The following is a 26240-nucleotide window of genomic DNA, read 5'->3' as shown; positions in this document are numbered from 1 at the left end:
GGTGTATCTAGGTTGCTTCCAGGTTCTGGCTATTGCAAAAAATGCTGTTATGAATATAGTGGAATGGATGTCCTTGTTGTATGAATGTGCAACTTTTGGGTATATGCCTAAGAGTGGAATTGCTGGGTCTTGTGGTAGACTGATTATCATTTTCCTGAGGAATCTCCATACTGATTTCCAAAGTGGCTGTACAAGTTTGCACTCCTACCAGCAGTGTAGGAGTGTTCCCCTTTTTCCACAGCCTCTCCAGCATAAACTGTCATAGTCGTTTTTGATTTTAGCCATTCTGATACATGTAAGATGGTATCTCAGAGTTGTTTTGACTTGCATTTTCCTGACGGCTAGAGATATTGACCACTTTCTTAAGTGTCTCTCAGTCATTTTAGAATTCTCTATTGAGAGTTCTCTATTTAGTTCTGTAGCCCACTTTTCAATTGGATCCTCTGGTGTTTTGGAGACTTGCTTCTTGAGTTATTTGTAAATTTTGGAGATCAGCCCTCTCATATGAAAGTTGAGGATCCTCTGAAGAGTAAATATTAAACCCAGAGATTTAAGAACAGAATGAAAGTTTTTAGGTCACATAATGAACCAAATTATAAAGATCCTCTGAAACTGAATGTGGGTAGACAGGCACTCAAAATGAAAAATATCTACATTTTAAATTAATTGACGTAAGTAGCTGCTGAGTGTTCAGCATTAGAGAATAAACAGGGAAGGTCAGAACAAGAACTAAATGAAAAATATCTACATTTTAAATTAATTGACGTAAGTAGCTGCTGAGTGTTCAGCATTAGAGAATAAACAGGGAAGGTCAGAACAAGAACTAAATTCTTTAGTTTTGCTTTTGTTTTTGTTTTATTTTCAGGACAGAATTTCTCTGTGTAACAGTCTTGGCTGTCCTGGAACTTGCACTGTGACCAGGCTGTCTGTCCTGAAACTCATAGAGATCCACCTGCCTCTGCTTCCAGAGTGCTGGGATAAAATGTGTGTACCACCCCGACCTGACTCTGTTAGAACCTCTTAAGTTACAGGTTTTTAACAAATGTTTGGTGAGTGCCCATGGTCATATGTTGAGGGACTCAAGTCTCAGAATCTGGAAACTTAGAAAATGGCATATGAGAACATTGTGGTTTCTCAATAGAGAACATGACCATCGGTTTACAAGAATAAACAGTGCCATAGTGCCTTATTATCAGAGCAGAGAGCAATAATAGAGAGAGCGGCAGGGCAGTGCATCACACAGGACTAGAGGTGGAAACTGTACAGGCACAACTCCTGAATTCAGTTCTCAACCACTTATTGGCCGTGTGACCTTAAGAAGATATGTATTTATAGTCTTTCAGTCGGCTTGCTCACATGGATGATAAGAACTACTTCACAGAATATTAGAATCTTTAAATAAGTCAGTGATTATGAAGTATTTTTGAAGGATGACTAGTCTATATTAAATATAAATTAGTCTGTAGTTAAATATAGTTTTAATCTCTTTAATTCTCCTTATTGATTTTAATTCTGTGCTCTACTTTAATTCCTTACAATTGCCCACTTCTTTCTTCTAAAGGCTATGGTGCATTTATTTTATTCTACTGCAAAATTCTCATGGGCCCTGAATAAAGTATTATTAAATTCAAAACCCACTTCTTGTGAAAACTAAATGTTAGGAAAGATAAAATCAATCCCTTTCTCCACAAAACAGCTACATTATAAAAACTCATAGGCAGGTTCTCTCTGGGCATATCACAATGTAATCACTTGTTTCTAAGCACTAAATTGAGAAACAATTTTTCTCTGAAGGGATATTTCTCATGCCATTTTTTTCTTTTAAATTGTTTCTTCAGTTTTCGGGACTAAAATGAACTTGTTATACACTTTGGTATTTTGTGTTCTGTGTCTGCAATCCATCTTTAGCACAGATGAATACACAGCATTCAGTCACTGCTATCAACTGTGTGAGTTGCCCCTAAGCACACAATTTCCATTGTTCACAATAGCACATTTAATTGATAAGGGTGTATGTCATATATCTGGATACCATGAGTGTGGACAGTATTTCTGACATCACATGGATGGAGACTCTGATGCAAAATGACGAGTCATATCTGAACATATGGCATGAAAGCAGAGAGTCTTTCAACATGGGCTGCTGTGACATTCTTCTGTAGCGTCCTCACTTAGGAGGTGTGTTGTGATATCAGTGTCCATTCATTTTTACAATCCCTCATTCTGTGTCACCATGAAGATACTTTTGAAAGTTGGTACCTAGGGCTTATCCTCTATGTCTTAGCTTGAATGATGGCCATTATCGTCTGATCTGTTCGGTTCATAAACCATTTTAGAACAAGATCCACAGAAAACAAGGAATTCTATTAAAGGCACGAAGAAAACACTACAAGACAGAGAACACACAGTATAGGCTCCAGAACTTCAAGGTGTTCCTGTTGCACAAACATATGCTTGGACAATACATAAATCAAATACCTGAAGTGTGCCCAGCACCTCTTCCTAAAGATATTGAATTTGGAAATATATATTCATTTTAACAGACACAAAAGTATCATTTTTCCTTTAGAATTTTCCCACCATTTTAAACTGTGAATAACATTCATAGTTTGTGACATAAAATTGCATAGTGAACATTTGACTTATCGGCATAAGTTGACACAACCCCACTTGTATAGTAGCCATAAAAATCTGCAAACTAATACCATTTTAAAAACTCTGCATTTCTCTCTGAAATTTTAAAAACAAATCATTTGAAAGATGTATTGGCTACTTTCCTTGTTGCTTTGACAAAATACTAGACAATAACACTTTAAGAAAAAGAGGATTACTCTTGCTTACATTTTGACAGTGTAGTCCCACATGGCAGGAACATGAGATAGCTTGTCATTCTGCATGAAGAGTCAGGAATCGAAAAGTGAAAAATGCAGATCTGCAGCTCAAATTCTCCTTTTTTATTCAGCCCATGACCCCAAGATATAGAATAGCAGTGTCAAAAATTATGGTGGGTTCTCCAACCTCAACTCAATCTAGAAATTTCTTAAAAGTCGTATGCAGGGATTAATCTCCTCAGTGATTCTTAACTCTGTCAACTGGATAAGTAGTATTAACAATTACAAGGGAATAGTCATTTGAATAAAGTAATAAGAGAAGAGGGACAACGAGCTAGACAATCAGGACAAAATTAGTAATCTCTAAGGGCAGCAATATCACATTTATCCCCGTATCAATGTAACAGTGGCATATCTGGAACCTTATGATAAAAAAGAACATTTAATCAGTAATCATTATTTCAAACACATTCTAAACTTAGCTTTTGGAAAATTTCAAGTAAATACACAGTGGTTGCCTTGCATTTGTTTTGGATTATCTATGAATTGTTAAAGAATGCAGTCCAATGAAGTTCTTTAGTGAATCATGTGGGAGCTGAAGGGTTTTACCTAACACAAGCAGATCACACACTTACAATGAAGTCTCAAAACATTAGCTGATACGAGCTGAAATTATAGGTTAATTTTGGAGAAGTAACCACATTAATTCCCATATGTTCTTTGCTATCCAGTTTTATCAGATGGAAAGCACAGGTCCAATTAGGAAACAGTCTTCTGTGTCATTATTTACCTTCACAATTTCCCTCTACATCTGTTGGCTTATCAATATCACAAATGCACAAGAATAATAAAAATAAACAAAAAGAAAAAGAAAATCATGAGTTTACCTAAATGTACAAATGTGTAAACTTAAAATTCACAAAGGGAAAAGGCTACATAAACACACACATCTAAACCCTTGGCATCAACTGTTATTTTAACCTGCTTCTCTTTTTTGGTGACTGCACAAGGGAATTTCTAGGGCTCTGGTTTTTCACATCCTCCTCTGTGTTGGGACATCATGGTCTATGTCAGGGGTTCATTTTAACTTTGCCCCCATGTACTGAGATTTATTTCCAGTAATTTGTGTTTTGCTACATGCAAGAAGAAGTGGAAGCCAACTAGTGACATGGTCTAATTCAGATGCAGTAATTTATCTCAGTTACCTACCTGAATATATAAAACTGACAAGCTTTTCACTAAATGGTGTATTAAGCTCCTATCATTTTCTTATAATCACTTATATATTAAATACTTGTAGGGGTGAGGAAGATAGTTCAGCCAATGAACTGCTCATCTTGTCCATATAGGCAAATGAGGGGATATTGGACGAGTTGGTGGAAGGGCGTGGGAGGAGGGGAGGGAAAGGGAGAGGGATCTGGAATTGACATGTGAAGCAACTTTGTTTATAATTTATATTTTAAAAAAAAGAATCTAAGTTCAAGTCCAACACAAACACGGACAGGCACAGTGGTACACTTGTAATCACAGTGCTGAGGAAGCAGAAACAAAAGGAGTCCTCTACTTTGCTGCCTCGCCAGTCTAGAATGCTCATTGAGTTCTTTGTCAAGGATGGAACTTGTCTCAAAAAATAAAATGGATGCCTCCTAAGGAATGATATCAGTGGTTGTCCCTTGATTTCCATGCATCTTAACATGAAATGTCAGTATTAAAACATGCCACCATTGGCCTCATTTAGTCCATAATTTTAGAAAAAGTCTATAGCAAAAGCACACACCTGCCTTATATCTCCTTCAGTATTAATTCAGAAATACCTAAGAACTGACCTTTTATAAAGAATGTGGAATTGTCATGTGGAATAAGAAAATTAGCTGGAATCAGTTCTGTACCTTTTCATGATGAGAAAAGCGAGCTGCAAAGATCTTTAAAGTAGATTTCTGGAGATGTCACAGCTAAACAGCCTTTCTATATTAGATATAGCATTGGACTCTTGGGAGAAACAGTAAATATCTAGATTTTGGAAGGAAAGACCCTAATCTGTGGCATGGCATTACTCTTGCTCCCAGAGTATTAGCCTTAGCAAATAATTGCCCATGACACCTCTTTCCCTTGTCATTACAGAGTATATGCCATTGAAGTCAATTACCCAGCCAATATCCAACCAAATTCACTATAGATTTCTCAACTTTTATACGTAAAAGTAGATATATTAAAACTTCTAGAATTAAACTGCCACTATTAACAAAAACAGTTGGATATGGAGTATACCTAAGAATTAGACTCTCTCTCACTGTGATACTGCCTTTAAAAGTTGCATTCCTAGTCTGAGGCTTTGGCTTCAGCTGCCCTAAATGCAACTAGAACAATAATATGTAGCTTTGGTATTGTAGGCATATGTATATACACACATGTACATAAAAACACATATAATGTATGTTACATATATGTTAGATATATATATCATATATAATATATTAGGCAGATATATATTGTATATAATTCTACTACTGTAAACATATTTCCATGCAAACCAGTATAGTATTTTGTCCCATTCATATAAAATCAATGTGTGAATACATAACATTGTTATATTAAAATAAAATTTTCATATTTTATAGGCTTGAATCAAAGGAGCCATTCCTGTCTGTTGGGTAAGTATTCGTCTAAATATTTTAAATATGAATGTTTTAGTGTAAATTAGACAGGATTACCTAAATGATATTTCTATTCTTTAGTATCTAGTATCATATTAAAAACCATAGCCTGTCACTTCCTAAAAAAAATGCAGATTTTGTTCCATTGGGACTCAACTAGAACACTCCTAAAGCTATTTTTTTACTTCATACACTTAGCTAATTGATGCATACGGAGCTCTCTATCTCCTATAAAGTTGTCCAAGTGTTTTAGTTAGGGTTTCTGTTGCTGTGAAGAGACACCCTGACCATTACAACTCTAATAAAGGAAAATATTTAATTCGGTCTACCTTACACTTCCAAAGGTTTGATCATCATGGAGGGTGGCATGCAAGCAGATGTGGTGCTGGAGAAGGAGCTGAGACGTCTACAACTTGATCCACAGTCAGCAGAAGCAACTGTGCATCACTCTGAGTGCAATTTAAACAAAGGAGACCTCAAAGCTTATGTCCACAGTCACACACTTCCTCCAACAAGGCTGCACCTTTTCCAACAAAGCCAAACCTCCTAATACTGTCACTTGTTATCAGGACAATTTTCTTTCAAATCACTTCAGCCAGTTAGGATGAGTGTTGTTTTCATCCAGGAAACAGAACTCAGATTGATTTTCAAAATTCCTCTGACCCAGAAATTGGCCATCTCTAGTCTTTCTTTTTCTTTCTTTCTTTTTTCTTTCTTTCTTTCTTTCTTTCTTTCTTTCTTTCTTTCTTTCTTCCTTCCTTCCTTCCTTCCTTTCTTCCTTTCTTTCTTTCTTTTTTGGTTTTTCAAGGCAGGGTCTCTCTATATTGTTCTGTAGCCTGTCCTGGAACTAGCTCTTGTAGACCAGGTTGGTCTTGAACTCATAGAGATACACCTGCCTCTGCCTCCCAAGGGCTGGGATTAAAGGCGTGCGCCACCACTGGCCAGCAACCATCCCTAATCTTTCTATCCATCTTGTACTATTTCTTTTAAATCTGCTCTACTCAATGATTCTCCTTTCCTTTCTGACATTTTCTATCTAGTCTTCATAACTTCTACACTCTGTGCTGCTTTCCTTTCCTCACTCACACCCTCTGCCTCTGTGACTAAAAGAGCTGAGAGATCCTAAGGCATATTTCTAAAAAAGAAGTGCTTGCCTATGGTGAGGTTTTGTCTTACTGGTGTTGCATGCTCCAGTAATAATATAATGTGAGTAAGCAAAAGCATACACCATTCCCAGATTGTTGGAACTAAGAATAAGTCATATTGTATCTTGTCTGATATGCTGAATAACAATTTGCTCATATATACAGATATCCTATGTAGGGATTTCACATGATCAACATTGTGATAGATGTATAGATGTATTAAAAGGAAGAAAACTAGGGGAAAAGTCATATTCTGTATCCAGTCAGCTTACATCACACTCATGTGATGGGGATTGACTGTAAAATACTCAGGTCAACTTTTCTTTAATCACTTTGTTCACAGTTCTAGAGTATTCCTATTATCCACTGAACAACATGGGTCCTGATGCTCTTCCACTCATCAATGCTTTTCAGTGAGTCTTTCGCCTCTTGAAAATCAAAATTATTGTGAGGGAAGGTGAAAAATTGAACAGATAGTTTTATTGGAGAATTTCATGAAAAATGAAATCTCAAGTTGGTCTGATGATGAAAAATCATTGCAGTATACTTCTGCCCTGCTTTGATCATCAGGACCTATTGTTAAAAACCTCTAACCCCAAAGAAGTCTCATTTGAATGCATACTTGTCTGCCCTCTAGTCAAGAGTGCTGAAATAGCTTTCCTTCATGCCTCAATAATGTTTCTTTGCTGCCTTTTCTGTTCTCAATACTTTTAGATGGATCCATCTTTTTTACTGTGCGCCTCTGTTGAACAAAGGCAGATCCTGAGTAAACTTTATTTTAAGCTTATCAAGAGTTTGGTACTCGACATTTTAGCAAGGAATCTAAACTACTCCAAATTAGCTTAATGTATAACTCAGCAAACGCTCAAGGAAGGAATATTGGCATGACAGTAACTATGCTTTGCTGTTTTCTGCATATGTCTTAAAAACAAAAATCTTCTGCTGACTGGTTATGTTTATTTATACATGAATGTCTCCATTCCCTATGACATAACGATTTTAAATAATAATATCCTAAAGTATACATGTATCTCTCTCCTGCCTCTGTTTAAGAAGCTCTCACAAACACAAGTTATTCATGAAACCCAGCAGACACTAGGAAGTCTGCTAAAAAATGTTCATATTTATGAAGTAGAACATAGTCACACAATGAAACAAATAAATGAATGACTACAGTTGACACATTAATTGAAACATGGGGATGCAATGTTAAATTTTCCCAAATATATTTACTTTGCTTTCAATAAAACCCATGTGAATTAGGTTAGCCAAAACCCATTCTAAATATTGCATATTTTTTGCCTATCATCTTCCAATGTATAAAAATAGATATCAACATGTGTTCACAAAAGTATCATTGGTTCCTTTAGTCTCTGATGGTTGCTGCTAACTGTGAAGGAACAATTTCTTAAACCCTCATGCATGAGGTTTTCATATGTAAACTGGTGTTTAAACAGGATGTTTTGAATTAAGCACTTAGCACTATTCTTGGCTAATAGGAATTGTTCACAGATGTCAGCTTTTCTTACAGTTCAGGGTATGTGACCAGTTTCCTAAAAAACTCAATTATGTATCATTGAAACTTCTTTGATCCACTGTGACTTCTCGTAGTCACATGCAGAAACCAAAAGAAAGGAAATTTTCCATGTCGATTAATTCCTCCTTTTGGAATGAAGTCGACATTTCTAAAAGATTTCTGTTGTGAGACAGTGTATTAAACTTTCAGATGCTGACTTTTTTCCATGAGTATCTTTATTTTGAGGATAATGACTAGATGGGTAAAGCTTTCCATGCTCATTTCACTGTGTTGGGGTAATTTCTAAAACTCTATGTAATATAAAAGTTACACTGATATAATAACAGTATATCCTAGGTTTGGTTGAGAAACTTGTAAGAATCATCAACTTTAGAAATACCAGAATTTATGTTTATATCTTTCATATCATATCCCTTACATATCATACTGTATGTAAGGCTGTATAAATGAGCTGTTAAAAGCTAGACATACCTGGATCTCTGAGTCCCATCAGATGCATTAGAGCTGTTTTACTAAATCTCACCAGCAGGACCAAATAATATCAGGATAGGAGAACTCACTTTAAACCCTAAACTGATCAGAAGAAGCCAGTAGATAGGTTTCATTAAAGGATGCTACCTTGCAAAATGGTCCCTAAACATTTCTACTCTTGATACTGAATTCAGATACTGAATTAAAATTAGTATACTGAATATCTAAATTCAGTATACTCCAGCTGTTATAAGAAATCTGTTAAACATTGAAATTCTTATTGAGTTCAAAAATTGTTACACTATTTCAAGTTTCATAGACAACCTTAGGCTACTGATATTATATATCATGACACTATCAGCTCTGTGTTTTAAGAGTCCAAATTCTGTGAATAGATTTTCTTGATCTGAGTGTTATGTTGGCAGTTCCTTGAAAAGTAACTTGGAAAACTAGTTAACTCTTCTGTGTTTTTCACCCTATAGTAGTCTATATGATCAGTAAGATTTACCTCATATGATTATAAGTATATTTAGCACACAGTAAACAAAAAATGAATTTTTATTAATATTTTGCAAAATGATCAATGAAGTTATCATTCTTTCTCACAGAAGCAAGTTTTACTGAATAATAGAAATTTTATGTGATAAAATCCAAGTGTCTCAATATTATGGAAAGGCAGTGATGAGAATGAATTATGGGAAGAGAAGTTTAACAAAGCGTGGAATTAGCACAGAATTTTTCATTGCCTGCTCATGATGTAGATATTCTCTGATACAGTAGAGGGAAAACCAAAAGAGTAGCATAGAGAATTGAAGACAATTCTGGAACAAATATATCATAGTTATGTATAGTACAGAGTGTCGTATTAAATCTTTTATAATAAAAGTATCGACAGCAGGAAACTATGCTCATTTCAGGTTTTCATTAAGGCCTAGGCTAATGAAAAAGTGGGATTGTATAAATGTGTTCAAATCGTTTGAGAATTGAGAAGTTTTCTAATTTTGAACTTTTAAACTTAAAACCATTGAGCAGAGGTTTAGAAATATTTTCAATACACAAATGGAAGCTACATTCATGTTTAAGGATAAATATGCTTTTAGGACACTTGTGTTAAGAATGGCACTCCTGGGAGAAAGCATTGGAGAGGTGGCAGCAGAGAGAAGTTACTGTGTCAAGCCCAGCATTTCTTAGCAAGCTTGAAACATTCCTGAAAAGACGGGAGAGACCAAAGAATGGCAGAAAACTATACCAAGAGCAAAGTGTTCATCTAGCAAGAGAAATTGACCCATTGTAGTGTGCATGGTCATGGGCTTGCCTATTTGATTTATCTTAAGGATGACATTATCTAAAGGATATCATCATAGGATCACTTAAAACTAACTAAGTACTTTAGACATACTGGAAAAGATATAAGAGAGAAATGAACAATGTAACAATGAAAAATTTCTGCTGCAATCATTTTCTTTCAGAACATCGGAATAAATACATGTCAGAGTGACAGTTTATTTCTCTATTGACCTTTAGTAGGCCATGGCAATAGTCTAAGCTACAGTTTAGCTGAACTATAGATATAGAGGGAATGTTAATAAGATATTGTCTTTAAGCTTTAAACATAACCATCTGGAATCACTGATGGGCAAATAAAAGCTTGTCTTTTGATAGTGTGAATGCAATTTTCTATACATCTCCAAGGGAAACAAGAATAAAGAGATAAAGCCAATTTCTCTGTCCTAAAAAAAAATCCATTTTTTGTTGTTTTATAGACTCAAACAACACCACCACAAAATTAATGATTTCTTTAGCAACTGCACTTGCCTCATTCTTTCCCAAGCCCCTCCAGGCTACTTCTCTAGAGAGTACACAAAGTTTCCACAGAGCTATTTTTGTCATCTAAAGCAGTTGCGCTTTCAGGACTGACGCTCCAACTGTAATTTTAATTTATCAACCTGCCACTCAGTGAAATGCTGTAAAAAACATTTGAAATCTTAAACCCATCATTTATTTCTGCACCTGTCAATGACACTCCTCTGTACTTGTCAAAATCATTTAAACTGCACCATGATGGCATATAAAATATTACCAATAAATTGGGTAATCAATCATGTGCGTGCATATTGTGACAGTAGTGTCTTGAAAACATGGGCCCCAGGACCCATTTTAAAGTTGCGGAAACTCATTACTCTTCAGTAATAAAGCACAGTAGAGTCATCTTAAAGAATCTTCCTCAGTCTCCACAAATAAAAAATACCATAGGATATAGAGAAGCGAAATGGCTTTTATTCTTTGGTGAAATTTTCTCCTCTGGGAAAAGGAAATAATTGCAGGTTATAGCAGGAAGAAATAGAGTTACATGGGGAGCAGAAAATATATGGGATCATTAAACAGATTTATTTAAGTTCTTCCTGTAAGGGAAACAGTGGTGTACTACTTTACAGCCAGTGATATTTCAAAACATTTCTACTACTGTCTAATTTGTTCACATAAGGAAGATTCAGGTTAACCCAAATGTCACAATCTATATTAATTTAACTTTGAGAATATGCATTGTTGTATACCATAGGAAACTTCTACCTCACAAAAATTGAGATGAATTTGTTGGCTATCATTGAAGAGAGAGGGGGAGTGAGGTATTCAATAACTAAATCCACTCAACTCACCAACTCAGCCAGTGTATTATATGCTATGTGTCTGTTTATGATAAAACACTGTAAAATTTTAAATTTAAATAACATTGGCCACATTATCTAACTTCTCCTCTAAACTTCAGTTTGTAGCAACCCTCACAAGATAATAACTTTAAGAGAGTATAGCTTATGAGAATTACTTTAAAGTCCGTGGAGGCCTCGGGGACACTTTGTTGCATACAATTATAAATCAATTCACAATTTATAGGTAAAAAAATCTTATTCATAAGAAAGTAGGAATGGAATCAAATTTAAAATGGTCAAAGCTTTAAGACATAGACAGCATTGTTTCCCTACTGCTACCAGCACAATTTGGGGGGATGTGAATTGGTTTGGTTTTGGGTGGCTTTATTTTTCTTTTTCTTTTTTTTCTTTTTTTAAATTTATTTTATTTTTAAATTTAAATTTAAATTAGAAACAAGGTTGCTTCACATGTCAATTCCAGGTCCCTCTCCTGTCCCCTTCCCTTCCTCCCATGCCTTTCCCCCAATCCCCCCCCCCAATATCCCCTCATTTACCCAGGAAGAGTGAGGTCCTCCATGGGGGTGTTCATAGTCTGTCATTTCATCCAGGGCAGGGCCTAGACCCTCTGCTAAGAGTCCAGGGTGAGAGTGCATTTCTCATTGTTGGATGAGTACCCAAAGTCCATTTGTTTTTTTTTATTGTTGTTGTTGTTTTTTATTTATTTTTATTTTAATTTTAAATAGCTTGTTTTACATGTCAATCCCAGTTCCCTTTCCCTCCCCTCCTCCCGCACCCCCCAGCATCCTCCCCATCCTCCCACCCTATTGCCAATTCCTTCCACATAGGGGATATCTAGAGTCTATCATTTCACTTAGGGTAGGGTCCAGGCACTTCCCTAAGAGTCCAGGCAGAGAGAGCAACCCTCTTTGTGTTATGGACACACGATGTCTGTTAGTATTCAAGGGATAAACACTGATCCACTGCTCAGGACCTCATAGGTAGCCCAGGCCTCCTCATTGACTCTCACATTCAAGGGGGTCTGGATCAGTCCCATGCTGGCCTCCCAGCTGCTGGTCTGGGGTCCAAGAGTTCTCCCCTGTTCGGATCAGCTGTCTCTGCAGGTTTTGCCAGCCCATTCTTTGCCAATTTGCTCTTTGCTCCTCTCTCTCTGTCGCTGGGTTCCTTGGGTTCTGTTCAGTATTTAACTGTGGATATTTGCCTCTGCTTCAATCAGTCACTGGATGAAGGCTCCAGGATGGTTATAGACATCAAGTTCACTATTAGGAATGGGCATTCGAGGTGGTCTCTACACTATTGCTTAGCTTGCCAATTGGTGTCATCCGTTTAGATCACTAGAGGTCACAATGGTGCCTGATCTCTCTTCTAACCTATGATTCCCTCTTCCCCCTATACGACCCCCCTCAGTCAACCTTCCTGTTCCTCCATGTCGTACTCTCTCTTCCACTTCTCCTCCTCTCTATTTCCCCGGTCCCCCACCCCCTCCCCCTCGCCCTGTTCCCCATCTGTTCAGAGGATCTTGCCTCATTTCTCTTCTCTTGGGTACCATGCATATCTTTTAGGTTCTTTCCTGTTTCCCAGACTGTCTGTCAGTGGAAGTGCAGACTGGCACTCTCCTGATTCATGTCTAAAATCCATATATGAGTGAGTACATACCATGTTTGTCTTTTTGTGACTGGGTTACCTCACTCAGGATGGTTTCTTCCAGTGCTATCCATTTACCTGCGAATGTCAAGATTCCATTGTTTTTTTCTGCTGAGTAATACTCCATTGTGTAAAGGTACCACATTTTCTGTATCCACTGTTCAGTTGAGGGGCATCTAGGTTGCTTCCAGGTTCTGGCTATTACAAATAATGCTGCTATGAACATAGTGGAGCAGATGCCCTTGTTGTATGAATTTGCCTCCTTTGTATATATGCCCAAGAGTGGAATTGCTGGGTCTTGTGGTAGATTGATTCCCATTTTCCTGAGGACTCTTCATACTGCTTTCCAAAGTGGCTGTAGGAGTTGGTACTCCCACCAGCAGTGGAGGAGTGTTCCCCTCTCTCCACATCCTCTCCAGCATAAATTGTCTTCGGTGTTTTTGATTTTAGCCATTCTGAAGGGAGTAAGATGGTATCTCAAAGTTGTTTTGATTTGCATTTCCCTGATGGCTAAGGATGTTGAGCACTTTCTTAAGTGTCTCTTGGCCATTTCAGCCTCCTCTATTGAGAATTCTCTATTTAGTTCTGTACCCTACCTTTTAATTGGATCCTTTGGTGTTTTGGAGACTTACTTCTTGAGTTCTTTGTAAATTTTTGAGATTAGCCCTCTGTCAGATTTGGGGTCAGTGAATATCTTTTCCCATTCTGTGGACTGCCTTTCTGTCTTGTTGACTGTGTCCTTTGCCTTACAGAAGCTTTTTAGTTTCATGAGGTCCCATTTGTTAATTGTTGATTTCAGTGTCTGTGCCACTGGTGTTATGTTCAGGAAGTGGTCTCCTGCACCAACTCGTTGAAGAGTATCTCCCACTTTCTCTTCTAAAAGTTTCAGTGTGGCTGGACAGATTGCGACACCCTAACCATAAGCTTTTGAAAATGTAGGCCACATTGGAAAAGGTGGTAACATTTATTGCTAATGACAGAAACACTGTACATGAGTAAATATATTTTGATGGAGAAATAACATATGGAAAATGTATCCCTTTGGGTAAAAAAATTATTTCCACGCATTTTCAAGAAATTACTCATTCAAATGGACAAAAAAGTTATAAACAAAGAGTATTTAATTCATTTAAATACCTTGAACTCATGTAAGAAGAAAGAAAACATGTAATGCTCATTTGAAAAGATAATCTTCCTCCTGCTTTATGTACATCATGGGATGTATATACAACCGAATATGCAACTCCATCCTAGCTGATTACATTAGTTCTTTCTCAGCAGCATAAATAGCACATACTGAACAGGGCCACAACGTCAGTTTGCTCTTCACTTTTGATAGCCAGGGACTGCTGGTTCTCCTGTAGATATAATACCTGCCATTGTTCTAACTGTTGTAACACTGAGCTTCTGAGATGTGGTGATACTCCATGAATAGACACAGTTGTAGGACAGGAAGCCTATTCAGGGACATCTGTGAAGGAGCTGCTAATTCCATGTATTGACTCTCTCGATTCAGTTTTCTGATCTTCACATTCATTGAATCATCACAAATGTCTAAGTAGTCTTATTAATTATTCAGAAAAAATAATCAAATATTGGAAGGTATTGACTGTTTTTGAGGCATTGTGAGTTTCCACTATAATATAGTTAAGAAAATGCTAAAGCCTCATTTCAAAATGGTATTTTGCTCATTCCACAAAGAATGACTGATCCTTATTTCATCGATCTCAAGATGTGACCTTTTCAGTACTGCTAATGATATTTTCAAAGTACAGAAATACCATTTTATTCGAAAAGATTTTGTACTGAATTTTGAAGAACAAATTAGCTACCCCCGGGTAATTGATGACTGCCAAATAATTAGCCAAAGCCAGAGATCACTCATGCTTAAAGAACTTCTTGTGTACATACGCACTCACAGAGGGAGCTTGGGGGAGAACATTCATCAACTGTGTTTTGTCAGTTTCCCACTAAGGGAGATATTAAAATAGAAAGTTACACATTCGTAGAAACCTTCTTGTTTTCTTGGATGAAATTTTTACTAGACGTCATTCCAAACATGCCATTAGGAGCTCCAGGCCACACTGAACTCTGAAATGAATAGTATGCTTGTCAGTGAATGCACCAGTGGACAACTCTTGACTACAATTTCTCCTTAGCATCAATGAGAAAAAATATAAAAGATGAAACACTTGATAATACATTTCTTCCATATCCTGGCTAAATTATCATATCATGTAGGCTAAAGTATTCCAATGAAGTGTGTTATAGCTCACTTAGATACTAAAAATCTTGAAAGGTTCTTTAAAAGTGAGCCATTCTAGGGAATCAATTTAAAGGAAATCTATAAATCATGATCCTTTCGTTGTCCATATCAGTCTCAGCAGGTCTGAGGCAAACTAAACACTCCAGATACTAAAGGAAGGCTGCTAAGTCACAGATAAGGGAGTGTCCCATAAAACACAGCAACCATTCCCGTTTCTGTTTCTCAAGTTGTCATCAAGGGGTTTAAAGCTCAAGAGAAGAGATGCAATAATATTGCTGGTCTTTGTGGAAAGAACAGCTATCCAATTTCATTAAGGGCACCAGTTTATTGTTTGATGGGGACTGAATGTTTGAAAATGCTATGTGGTGATAATAGTGGCTGCTGACAGCAATCCAGGAGACAGGAATTATTTCCTGTTACACGTAGAGCTTTCCATCTATATTGTAAAGATCAGAATCGAATCAAAAGCTCTTACTGGAGGAGAATTTAGTGGAGAATATAGGCATCTATGTTAACAGCATCAGAAGAAAGGATACTAAAATATATTTAGATAAGTCTCTAATGTGTTCTCCTTTTCTGTAGTTCATTTTATTTTTGACAGTATTCATAATTATTTAACTCCTAAATCTCCAAAGCACAAATCAGTAATTGAAAATAAGAAGTGATTATTTTGGTCTCATTTTATTCTTTAATTGTGTGTGTGTGTGTGTGTGTGCCCGTGTTTTATATGTATAGATATATATTTCCATGCATGTTTTGTGGCACATGTATGTGGGTATCCACTCATATGAGTGAGTGTGCATGTGAAGGTTTAAGTTAATGCTTAGACCGTACTCCACTGCTCTTTCATCAAATCCAGAGTTTACTATCTTGGCTAGTCTTACCAGCCATATTGATCTACAGATCCCCTCTTTCTGATCTCCTGAGGCTGGCATTTTAGGCAGGCTGCCATGCTCACCAGGAACTTATGGCATTTTGACAGGTTTTAAAATATCTGAACTTGGCCACAACAAGCACTTTTTAAATTCTAACTGAATGTCATTTACAGGATCTTTATCTTAATTTCAGAACATCAATGAGTTATATATAAATAATATTTATTAATGCCAAAATCTCCTGTAGTTATATGGGTTAAAATGAAGTAAACTTGGAAAAACCCTCACATACACACAATTTTAGCAGAAGTTGAACTGTTTATTAATAAAAAAATACATGTACATGAGAGGGAACATGTGGAGCAGAGGGAGAGCTTCATAATACATACAAAACTCTTTGTACAAAGAATTGGTTTTCATGTCACATAATAGGATCATTAAGGATTATTTGCATAGCATCATCTTTGGGCCTCATTGATGTAACAAAGGTATTTCACATGTAGTTTTACACACAACATCATGTATTGCCTGTCTCATTGGCATCTTGACTCTTTTCCCAAGGATGTTCATTCTATTATTAAAATAAGCCATAAGTCAACTTCAGACACTGTGGTACCTCTGCTGGTTGCCCAGAGAACTCTCCAAAGCTTTTTTATTTGCTCACTTTCTCATTTAATATGCTAATTCCATAAAACTTTTCTTATTAGGATCTTTAGTACCTCATTCTCTGCTCTATATTCCTGTTTCAATAAGGTATTATGTAGTAACTGCTGAAAGAGACCTAATAAAGAGTTGTGGACACACAAAGTCAGATAGGCTTACTCTCTATTCTGGAAATAGCCAGTATTACCAATTATCTGGTCAAAAGGAAATTTAAGAAATATTACATGAAAAGCAACTGAGAAAATGACCACATGAAGGGAACAGGAATGTGTTGACTCTATTCCAACTTGTTTTCACTCTTGTTCCCTTCTTTTCAACCTCTTGTTTCTCAACCTTTATCCTTGCCTCTCCTATTCTGTATTCCTTTGTACCCACCTTTTTTCTCTTTTCGTTTCTTTATTCTTTCGGCTTTCTTCTCCTTCAATTGGTTTAACTCGTATCCCTTGTCCTTCCCTCCATTCTCCCATTTCTCCTTGCTTCTGCATCTCTCTTTATTCCTCATTGTCTATGCAGTTGCTCTCAATGAGGAAGGGTTTTTAATATCTCTATTAAAAGGAAATATATACATATATGTAAATATGTATGTAAAGCATTTGCTTACTACCAGAAGCTACAATGATTCCTAGAACTCCAACTTAACCTCCTGTTTCACAGTCACATGCTACAAAACAATAAGAATAGCAAAACAAACAAACAAGAAAAAAATCCCCCAAATCAAGACATTTACACAAAAAGAAATTTATTTTAACTTTAGACCAGGGATGTAACTGATCTGGTGAGAGCAATGATAGTCAAAAAGGTATGTGTGCCCCCTCCCTTTGGCTGTCAGTCCATTGAAACCATGGTCCTGAGGAATAGGAATTGCCTCAAAATATTCTTAGTTGGGAAAGTAAATGGTCAAGTTGTTGCTAGCCAGAGGAAGAATCTGTTTAGTGATTACCTTACACATATTTCTTACACCTGTCAGAACCCCATTCAAGGGGAACTGGAGAGGTCAGGAGATGGCTGCCTGACCAAGTGCTTACCACTACATGCAACCTGCATAAAAGCCAGGCAGTGTTGTTAGGGCTTCAGAGGTCCAGGCTTTAACCTAAAGTCTCTGGTGGTCGGATGAAAATCCTCTATTCAGAAGACTATGTTAGCTTCTGAGGAGACTAGCACTTTCCATAAATCTACAGACAGTTTGACACTCCTAAAACTTCTTCACACTAAGGTCTCTTGAGTTCAAGTCAACAAGCCTCGAATATGTGTACATTATAAACATACACGCACACACACACACATTTATATATTTGTACATATATACATATATGTATATTTATGTTCATACACATGCACAAACACATTCACCATCATTCCCAACCAGATTTTTGTTGTTTTATGCTGAAATATGTCCTGCAAGTACAAAACTTCCAAATATGGAAGGAATATTCTCAAAGGAAGTCAGAACTCTATGGGAATAGATGACATAGAGGAATTATCAAACAATAGTGAAATAAAATAATATACAATGAGATTAATGTCCGTAACACTTGAAATAGAAAAGGACATAGAGGGATTATCAAACAAGAGTGAAATCAAATAATTTACAATAAAGTCTAAAATAACTAACACTAGAAATAGGAAGATGTATTACAGGCACATCTTTTAATACATTGTAAGTGGGGAAAATGGGAAGAGCCTTCCTAGAAATTAAAACTTTGTATAAATAAAAATTTTTAAATTAAATAAAAGTTTAAGCTTCTGGAACAGTAGCAGAAAACATTGAGCTACTTTGCTAAGTGCCAGAAGTCGCACTGATGCCTCACACACCAACCCACCATCCTGTTTCAAAGTGGCATTTTTATTTACCATCCAAAGAAGACAGATAAGGTGCTGGTGCAGTATTAGGTATACATTCTATTCCCAAATGCCTGATCAACAACTTCAGACTCATGTTCCAAGCAAAACATGAGGTTTGTTTCTGCAAGCCTCTCTGTTCACAATACTTTGTGAGCCATTAAAGCATAACCTAGCTGCATTCTTCTTTCTTTGAAGAAACACATTGTTGACTCCCTACTACTGATTTCATGATGAAGGCCACAACTCACGTCTAAAACAAACGTACTGGATACATGCCTCTCCTCCTTACATCAGCTGCTTTGCTCTTAAAAAAACAAAACAAAACAACTCCACAGACTGCCAAACTTTGAGCCATTTTTTTTTGCTCCCGGATTACAATGGTTCATAGATTAATAGGATCTAGAAATTTCTTCCTCAGTGACTTTAGCACCTATTTCTTTTCCCTGAAGATCTCTTCCCTGAAGGCCAACTCAGGTCCTAGGACAAAACATCTTAGCAATGTGACATATGAACCCATATTTGGTATGCTTGGCCAACAGGAAGCTTTAAAGTTCTGAGGAAAAGCAAAGCCTGCATCCTTACAATTTCAATGAGCTGCACCCGTGTCATCAGAACTTTAACAGTGAGCATGGAGAATCAGAACATTACAGGTCTAAAGCCAAAGACTACAACCTGGGCTACTTTAGCCTTTCTTTCTCTCTTTCTCTCTTTCTCTCTCTCTTTCTTTCTTTCTTTCCTTCCTTCCTTCCTTCCTTCTTTCTTTCTTTCTTTCTTCTTCCCTCCCTCTCTCTCCCTCCTTCCTTTTTCATTCTTTTTAGTAGCCAATCTATGACTTAACCTTTTTTTTTTTTAATTTTATTTTCCAGTTTAAATTTGGATAAGAAACAAGGTTGCTTCACAAGTCAGTTCCAGGTCCCTCTCCCATTCCCCCCCCTTCCTCCCGAGCCCTCCCCCCCCCCCCGGTTATCCCCTCATTTCCCCAGGGAGGGTGAGGCCCTCCATGGGGGTGGCATCAGCCTGGGAAGCCAGCATGGGACTGATCAAGACCCCCTGAATCTGGGTGTCAGTGAGGAGGCCTAGGGAATCTATTGAGCCTTGGGCAGCAGATCAGTACCCATCCCAAGTATACACACAGACTTTGGACTCCCATAGAACAATGTGAGGTGCACTCTACCCGAACTCTTGGGGAAGGGTCTAGGCCCTGCCCTATATGAAATGACAAACTTTGAGCCATTTTAAGGCAAAAAAAATCACCTTTCAAGGGCACGAAACTCAAACAAACAATGATCCAGGGTATGGATTCCACAACTAGGGATGTGTGTATACACTGTGAGAGCTAAAGCAGGAGGCAGAATGTCCCCTTTTATCAACAAGTGCTGGGACCGTGCACATCAGGGAATTCAAAAGCTTTGGGAATTTTTCACATGTGTGGGGTTGTTGAGAGAGCTATGCCTGTATTGATTGGTGCATTATAAATAATTGTTCATTTTACAAGAAGAAAATCGATCAATAATAAAGATTCACTTCATTTTCGGAAACCTAAGGATTGATAGGCATTTTCTGAGAAACTTTTAAAAACTTTTTCACCCACTTACTGAACTAAGAAAACAAAAGCATAGCGGGCACACCTAACACAGAGGCATGCAAGTACTCACGGGGAGAAGATCCAATTGGGTGGCTTGGTTGTAGACCCAGAGGGAACTGCTCTGGACACAGCAAGACTGTGGGAATCCAAAAATTTGAGTGTCAAGAAAACAATTGTAAAAGAAATAAATTTAACCATTTCACAGCTGCAAATTATATATAGATATTCATATATATGTATATATATATCCTAAATGTTGATAGCCAAACTAAAAGAATTAACAAGTAAAAAACTGTGAAAGCATATGAAAAAATCCTTACCATAAGTAAGCAAACACAATTCTAAGGATTAAATGAGAATTCATCCCTCTGAATGATATTTAATTCTAGAAACTTAATAATATTAACAAGAGGGTCCATTCCCTTAGTTCTAAAATTCTCAAAGAAAAGTGCCTGCAAAGAATAGTAGTAGGTCATAAATGAAAAGTCAGAATCCATACAATGCTTGCAGTTACCAGTTAAGGGAAAGTCTGAAGTTAGAAGTAGAAAACACAGTAAATAATGATAAAGAATTATTTAGAGAAAAACAGAAAATTTCCCTGAGCAAAACAAAAAGTAAAATGATTCTCTGTCTCTGTCTGTCTGTCTGTCTGTCTGTCTGTCTGTCTGTCTGTCTCTCTCTCTCTCTCTCTCTCTCTCTCTCTCTGTCACACACACACACACACACACACACACACACACACACACACACACACACACACACACACGAAGAAAAAGAATTGGCTCAAACCACTGGGTATATTTCCAAAGAGAACAATTTCAGATTTTGATCGTTACTGAAAAGTAATACATAGTTCCACTTCAAATAAACAAGGCTTTTACACTTTGAAATATAAGCAGTTATGTATTATTATCATGCCAAAAAAAAGGAACTCTAAATTTAAGAACAAAATTAAGAGGGCAGCCTTTGTAGTTATTACATAAGGGTTTGAGGCCAGCTAGGATTGCATAAGAGGACCTTGGACTACATATTTAAGTAGGAAAAAAAAAGAACTGTGTTCTTGGGGATATGTAGCACCATAGAAGCAATAATGAATCATTCACAGGGGAAAAATATAATACAAGAATACTATGTTTAGAAATACCATTTTATCATTTTCAGGGTAAGAGAAAGGAATTAAGACAAAATATGCTTTGCCATGTAACTAAGATACACAAAGCTCTGTAAAGGCAGTCAATGCCTTTGTTTTCCTTGCCCTGGTCACAAGCATAAAAAGTAACTTTGATTGGACAATTATTTAATTATTCAGTTCTGTTTTTATAAATGAAGAAATCAAAAGGCAACAAAAGTTGATGAAAATGACCATGGTCAAAAAATGGTAGCAACAATGGGCATTTTTAAAGTTCAGCTGAAAAAATTGAGGTGAAATTTATAATTCTGAAGAACCATAATAAGAAAGAACCTGTCTTTTCTACAAACTCAGGACTTGAAGCTAACACTTGGCACATTAACCAACAAGTTTGCTTTTATTTTTGTCTATTTGGGGGTTAGGTATTATAGTATAGAGGTCTTCATCAGTTTCATTTTCTCACCTAGCTAAAGAATTTTAAGGCCTCAATTTGATTATTTCCTGGCATCTACTCCTCCGGGTGAGTTTGTTTCTTTTTGTGCTAGAGCTTTCAGTTGTGCTATTAATTCTCTAGTGTGACTATTCTCCAGTTTCTTCATGTGGGCACTTAATGCTATGAACTTTCCTCTTAGTACTGCTTTCAAAGTGTCCCATATGTTTGGGTATGTAGTGCCTTCATTTTCCTTGACTTCTAGGAAGTCTTTAATTTCTTTCTTTCTTTCTTCCTTGACCAAGGAATAGTGCTATTGTGCATTGTTCATTTTCCATGAGTTTGTATGGTTTATGCTATTTGTTGATTTGTGTTGTTGTTGAATTCTAACTTTAGAGCATGGTGGTCTGATAAAATACAGGGGTTATTCCAATTTTTTTTGCATCTGCTGAGGTTTGCTATGTTGCCAAGTATGTGGTCTATTTTATAGAAGGTTCCATGTGGCACTGAGAAGAAGGTATATTCTTTTGTGTTTATATGGAAAGTTCTATAGATGTCTGTGAAATCCAATTGGGTCATAACTTCTGTTAGTTCTTTTGTTTCTTTGATAAGTTTGTGTCTGGTGGTCCTGTCTAGTGATGAGAGTGGGATGTTGAAGTCTCCTACTATAACTGTATGAGGTTTTATGCATGACTTGAGTTTTAGCAATGTTTCTTTTATAAACGTGAGTGCCTTTGTGTTTGTGGCATAGATGTTCATAATTGAGACTTGATTCTGATGGATTGTTCCTGTGATAAATATGAAATGACCTTCTTCATCTCTTTTGATTGATTTTAGTTTGAAGTCTAATTTGTTAGATATTAGGATAGTTGGGCCAACTTGTTTCTTGGGTCCGTTTGATTGGAAAATCTTATCCCAACACTTTGCTCTGAGGTAACATCTGTCTTTGAAGTTGAGGTGTTTTTCTTTTATTCAGCAGAAGGATGGATTATGTCTTCGTATCCATTCTGTTAGCCTGAGTCTTTTTATAGGTTAGTTAAGACCATTAATATTGAGGGAACTTGAGGACCAATTCTTGTTTGTTTTAGATTTGTTGGTGGTGATATTGTGGGTGAATTTACCCTGCTTTTTCTTTCAGTTTTTGGTAAAGTGGGGTTATCTATTGCCTATGTTTTTTGAGTTAGCTAACCTCTTTTGTTTGGAGTTTTCCTTCCAGTATTTTCTGTAGGACTGGATTAGTGGATATGTATTGTTTAAATCTGGTTTTTTCATGGAATACCTTGTTTTCTCTATCTGCAGTTCTCTTTCTTAGATGTGTCTTTGTGTGTCTTGGGTACCATGGTAGTTGTAGTCTCATAAAAAGAGTATGGCAATGAACCTTCTGCTTCTATTGGGTGTAACAATTTGAGCAGTATTGGTATTAGCTCTTCTTTGAATTTCTGGTAGAATTCTGAAGTGAAACCATCTGACCCTGGGAGTTTTTTGACTGGGAGATTTTGAAGAATGCTTCTATTTCATTAAGGATTATAGGTCTGTTTAAATTGCTTATCTGTTCTTGATTTAATTGGTAAGTGATATCTATCCAGAAAATTGTCCATTTCCATTAAATTTTCGAATTTTGAGGAGTACAGGTTTTCAAAGTATGACCTGAAAATTCTCTGGATTTTCTCAGTGTCCATTGTAATGTTCTTCTTTTCATTTCTGATTTTGTTAATGCACATGTTCTCTTTCTGCCTTTTGGCTAGTTTTGATAAAGATTTGTCTATCTTGTTGATTTTCTGAAAGAACCAACTCTTTGTTACATTGATTCTTTGTATTGTTTCCTTTGTTTCTACTTTATTGGTTTCAGCCCTCAGTTTGATTACTTCCAGTCTACAATCCACACCACCAGAAAGGCTAGGAAATAAGGAGGACCCTAAGAGAGATATACATGGTCTCCAGAGAAGGAGAAAGGGAGAAGATCTCCTGTACAAATTGGGAACATGGGGGGAAGGGAGAGAGAGTTAGGAGAAAGAGAAGGGGAGAAGAGGAGGGGAGAGCACAACATTAGTGAGCAGGAAGGTTGAGTCAGGGGAAGAATAGAGGAGAGCAATAAAAGAGATATCATAATAGAAGGAACCATTACAGGTTTAAAGAGAAATCTGGCACTATGTCCAGAGATCTACAAGGATGATACCAACTAACAATCTAAGCAATAGTCGAGAGTCTACCTTCAATGCCCTTCCCCTATAATGAGATTGATGACTACCTTAAATGTCATCCTAGAGCCTTCATCCAGTAGCTGATAGAAACTGATAGAAGCAGACACCCACAGCTAAACACTGAACTGAACTCCTGGAATCCATTTGCAGAGAAGAGTGGTGAGCAAAGGGGTCAAACCAGGCTGGAGAGACCCACAGAAACAGCTGACCTGAAGAAGGGGGAGCCCATGGACCTCAGACTGATACCTGGGAAACCAGCATAGGAGCTACCCAGACCCCCTGAACCTGGTTGTCAGTTAGGAGGCCTGAGCAATCTATGGGGCCTCTGGTAGTAGATCAGTATTTATCCCTAGTATACGAATGCACTTTGGGAGTCCATTCCACATACTCTTTCAGTCAGACACATAGGGGAGGGCATAGGCCCTGCTCCAAATGATATGACAGACTTTGAAGATTCCCCATTGAAGACCTCACCCTCCCTGGTGAGCAGAAAGGGATTGGAATAGGGGTTTCTTGGAGGGCAAGGGAGGAGGGGATGGAGAGGGAATTGGAATTGACATGTAAACAAGTTTGTTTCTAATTTAAATTTTAAAAATCTGAAAAAAAAACAGTCATAAGGTATAAGAAATCTCTAGCTTCATGGATGGCAACAGAGAAATCACAAGCAGGTCAGACAAGAGGAGATGTAGTCAGCAAATAAAGAAGGGTGTCGCCGGGTGGTGGTGGCGCATGCCTTTAATCCCAGCACTCGGGCAGCAGAGGCAAGCGGATCTCTGTGAGTTCGAGGCTGGGCTGGACTGATAGCCTCCAAAAACAATACAGAGAAACCCTGTCTCCTTAATAAAATAAAATAAGAGAGTACATGCCATGTTTCTCTTTTTGTGACTGGGTTACCTCACTCAGGATGGTTTCTTCTAGTGTCATCCATTTGTCTGCGAATCTCATGATTCCATTATTTTTTTCTGCTGAATAGTACTCCATTGTGTAGATATACCACATTTTCTCTATCCACTCTTCGGGTGAGGGACATCTAGGTTGCTTCCAAGTTCTGGCTATTACAAATAAAGCTGCTATGAACATAGTGGAACACACATCTTTGTTGTATGAATGGGCATCTTTTGGATATATGCCTAAGAGTGAAGTTGCTGGGTCTTGTGGTAGGTTTATTCCCATTTTTCTGAGGAATCTCCATACTGATTTCTAAAGTGGCTGAACCAGTTGGCACTCCCACCAGCAATGGACGAGTGTCCCCCTTTCATCACATCCTCTCCAGCATAAATTGTCATTGGTGTTTGTACTCTCTCATATATGGATTTTAGACATAGATCTGGGGAGAACCAGCCTACAATCCTATGGCCAGAGAGTCTGGGAAACAGAAACTTCATTTAGTGGCTGATCGAAGAAGAGGCAGACTCCCTTGGTTAAGTACTGAGCTGAACTCAAGAAAGCCAGTAACAGAGAGGGAAGACTGATGATCAAAGGGATTAAGACTGGGCTAGTTTAACCCCCAGAAACAGCTGACCAGACAAAGGTTAACTCTTGAATCCCAGGCATCAGCCTGGAAATCCAGCATGGGACTGATCAAGACCCCCTGAATCTGGGTGTCAGTGAGGAGGCCTAGGGAATCTATTGAGCCTTGGGCAGCAGATCAGTACCCATCCCAAGTATACACACGGACTTTGGACTCCCATAGAACAATGTGAGGTGCACTCTCAGCCTGAACTCTTGGGGAAGGGTCTAGGCCCTGCCCTATATGAAATGAAAGACTATGGACACCCCCATGGAAGGCCTCACCCTCCCTGGGGAAATGAGGGGATAACGGGGGGGGTTTGGGGGAAGGGCACGGGAGGAGGGGAGGGAAAAGGAGAGGGACCTGGAACTGACTTGTGAAGCAACCTTGTTTCTTATCTAAATTTAAACTGGAAAATAAAATAAAAAAAACAAACCGAAAAAAACAAAAATAAAATAAAATGAAATAAAAATAAAAATAAAGAAGCGTGTCTACTGGCGGTGAGCAAAACCATACATGCTGCAAGCACAAGGAGAATGGTGAGGAGAAGGCACGCCGTCTTGAAAGTTTCCACCGTTATTGCCTAGCAATGGCCTCTCTCCCTATCTATGTACCAGGTAGGTAAGATAGAAAACACAAAATAAAAATATTTATAGGACAAGGTCAAAATTGATGAAGTGCATATCAACTCAATGCACATTCAATATGTACATTTTAAAACTTGTGATTCCTTTCCTGTTGTTGGATTGCCTTGTCCAGCATCAATATGAGGGCTTTTTTTTTTTTTTGGG

General features: G+C 37.4%; 1 protein-coding gene across 5 annotated transcripts in view; it reads left to right on the top strand.

The window, feature by feature from the left end:
* The window catches only part of Ralyl (RALY RNA binding protein like), a 637542-nt gene that overhangs the window by 501233 nt on the left and 110069 nt on the right, over positions 1 to 26240 (top strand). For all 5 annotated transcript variants that reach the window (XM_013110889.3, XM_040741381.1, XM_040741383.1 and 2 more), the window contains one exon: positions 5450 to 5482. In XM_013110889.3, the coding sequence (XP_012966343.1) occupies positions 5450 to 5482 (33 nt within the window). The remainder of the gene's footprint in view (positions 1 to 5449; positions 5483 to 26240) is intronic.

This window comes from Mesocricetus auratus, unplaced genomic scaffold, assembly GCF_017639785.1.
Source record: "Mesocricetus auratus isolate SY011 unplaced genomic scaffold, BCM_Maur_2.0 Super-Scaffold_6730, whole genome shotgun sequence".
Lineage (NCBI taxonomy): Eukaryota > Metazoa > Chordata > Mammalia > Rodentia > Cricetidae > Mesocricetus > Mesocricetus auratus.
The sequence above is the reverse complement of the archived record's forward strand: the minus strand, read 5'-3'. Positions and strand labels throughout refer to the sequence as shown.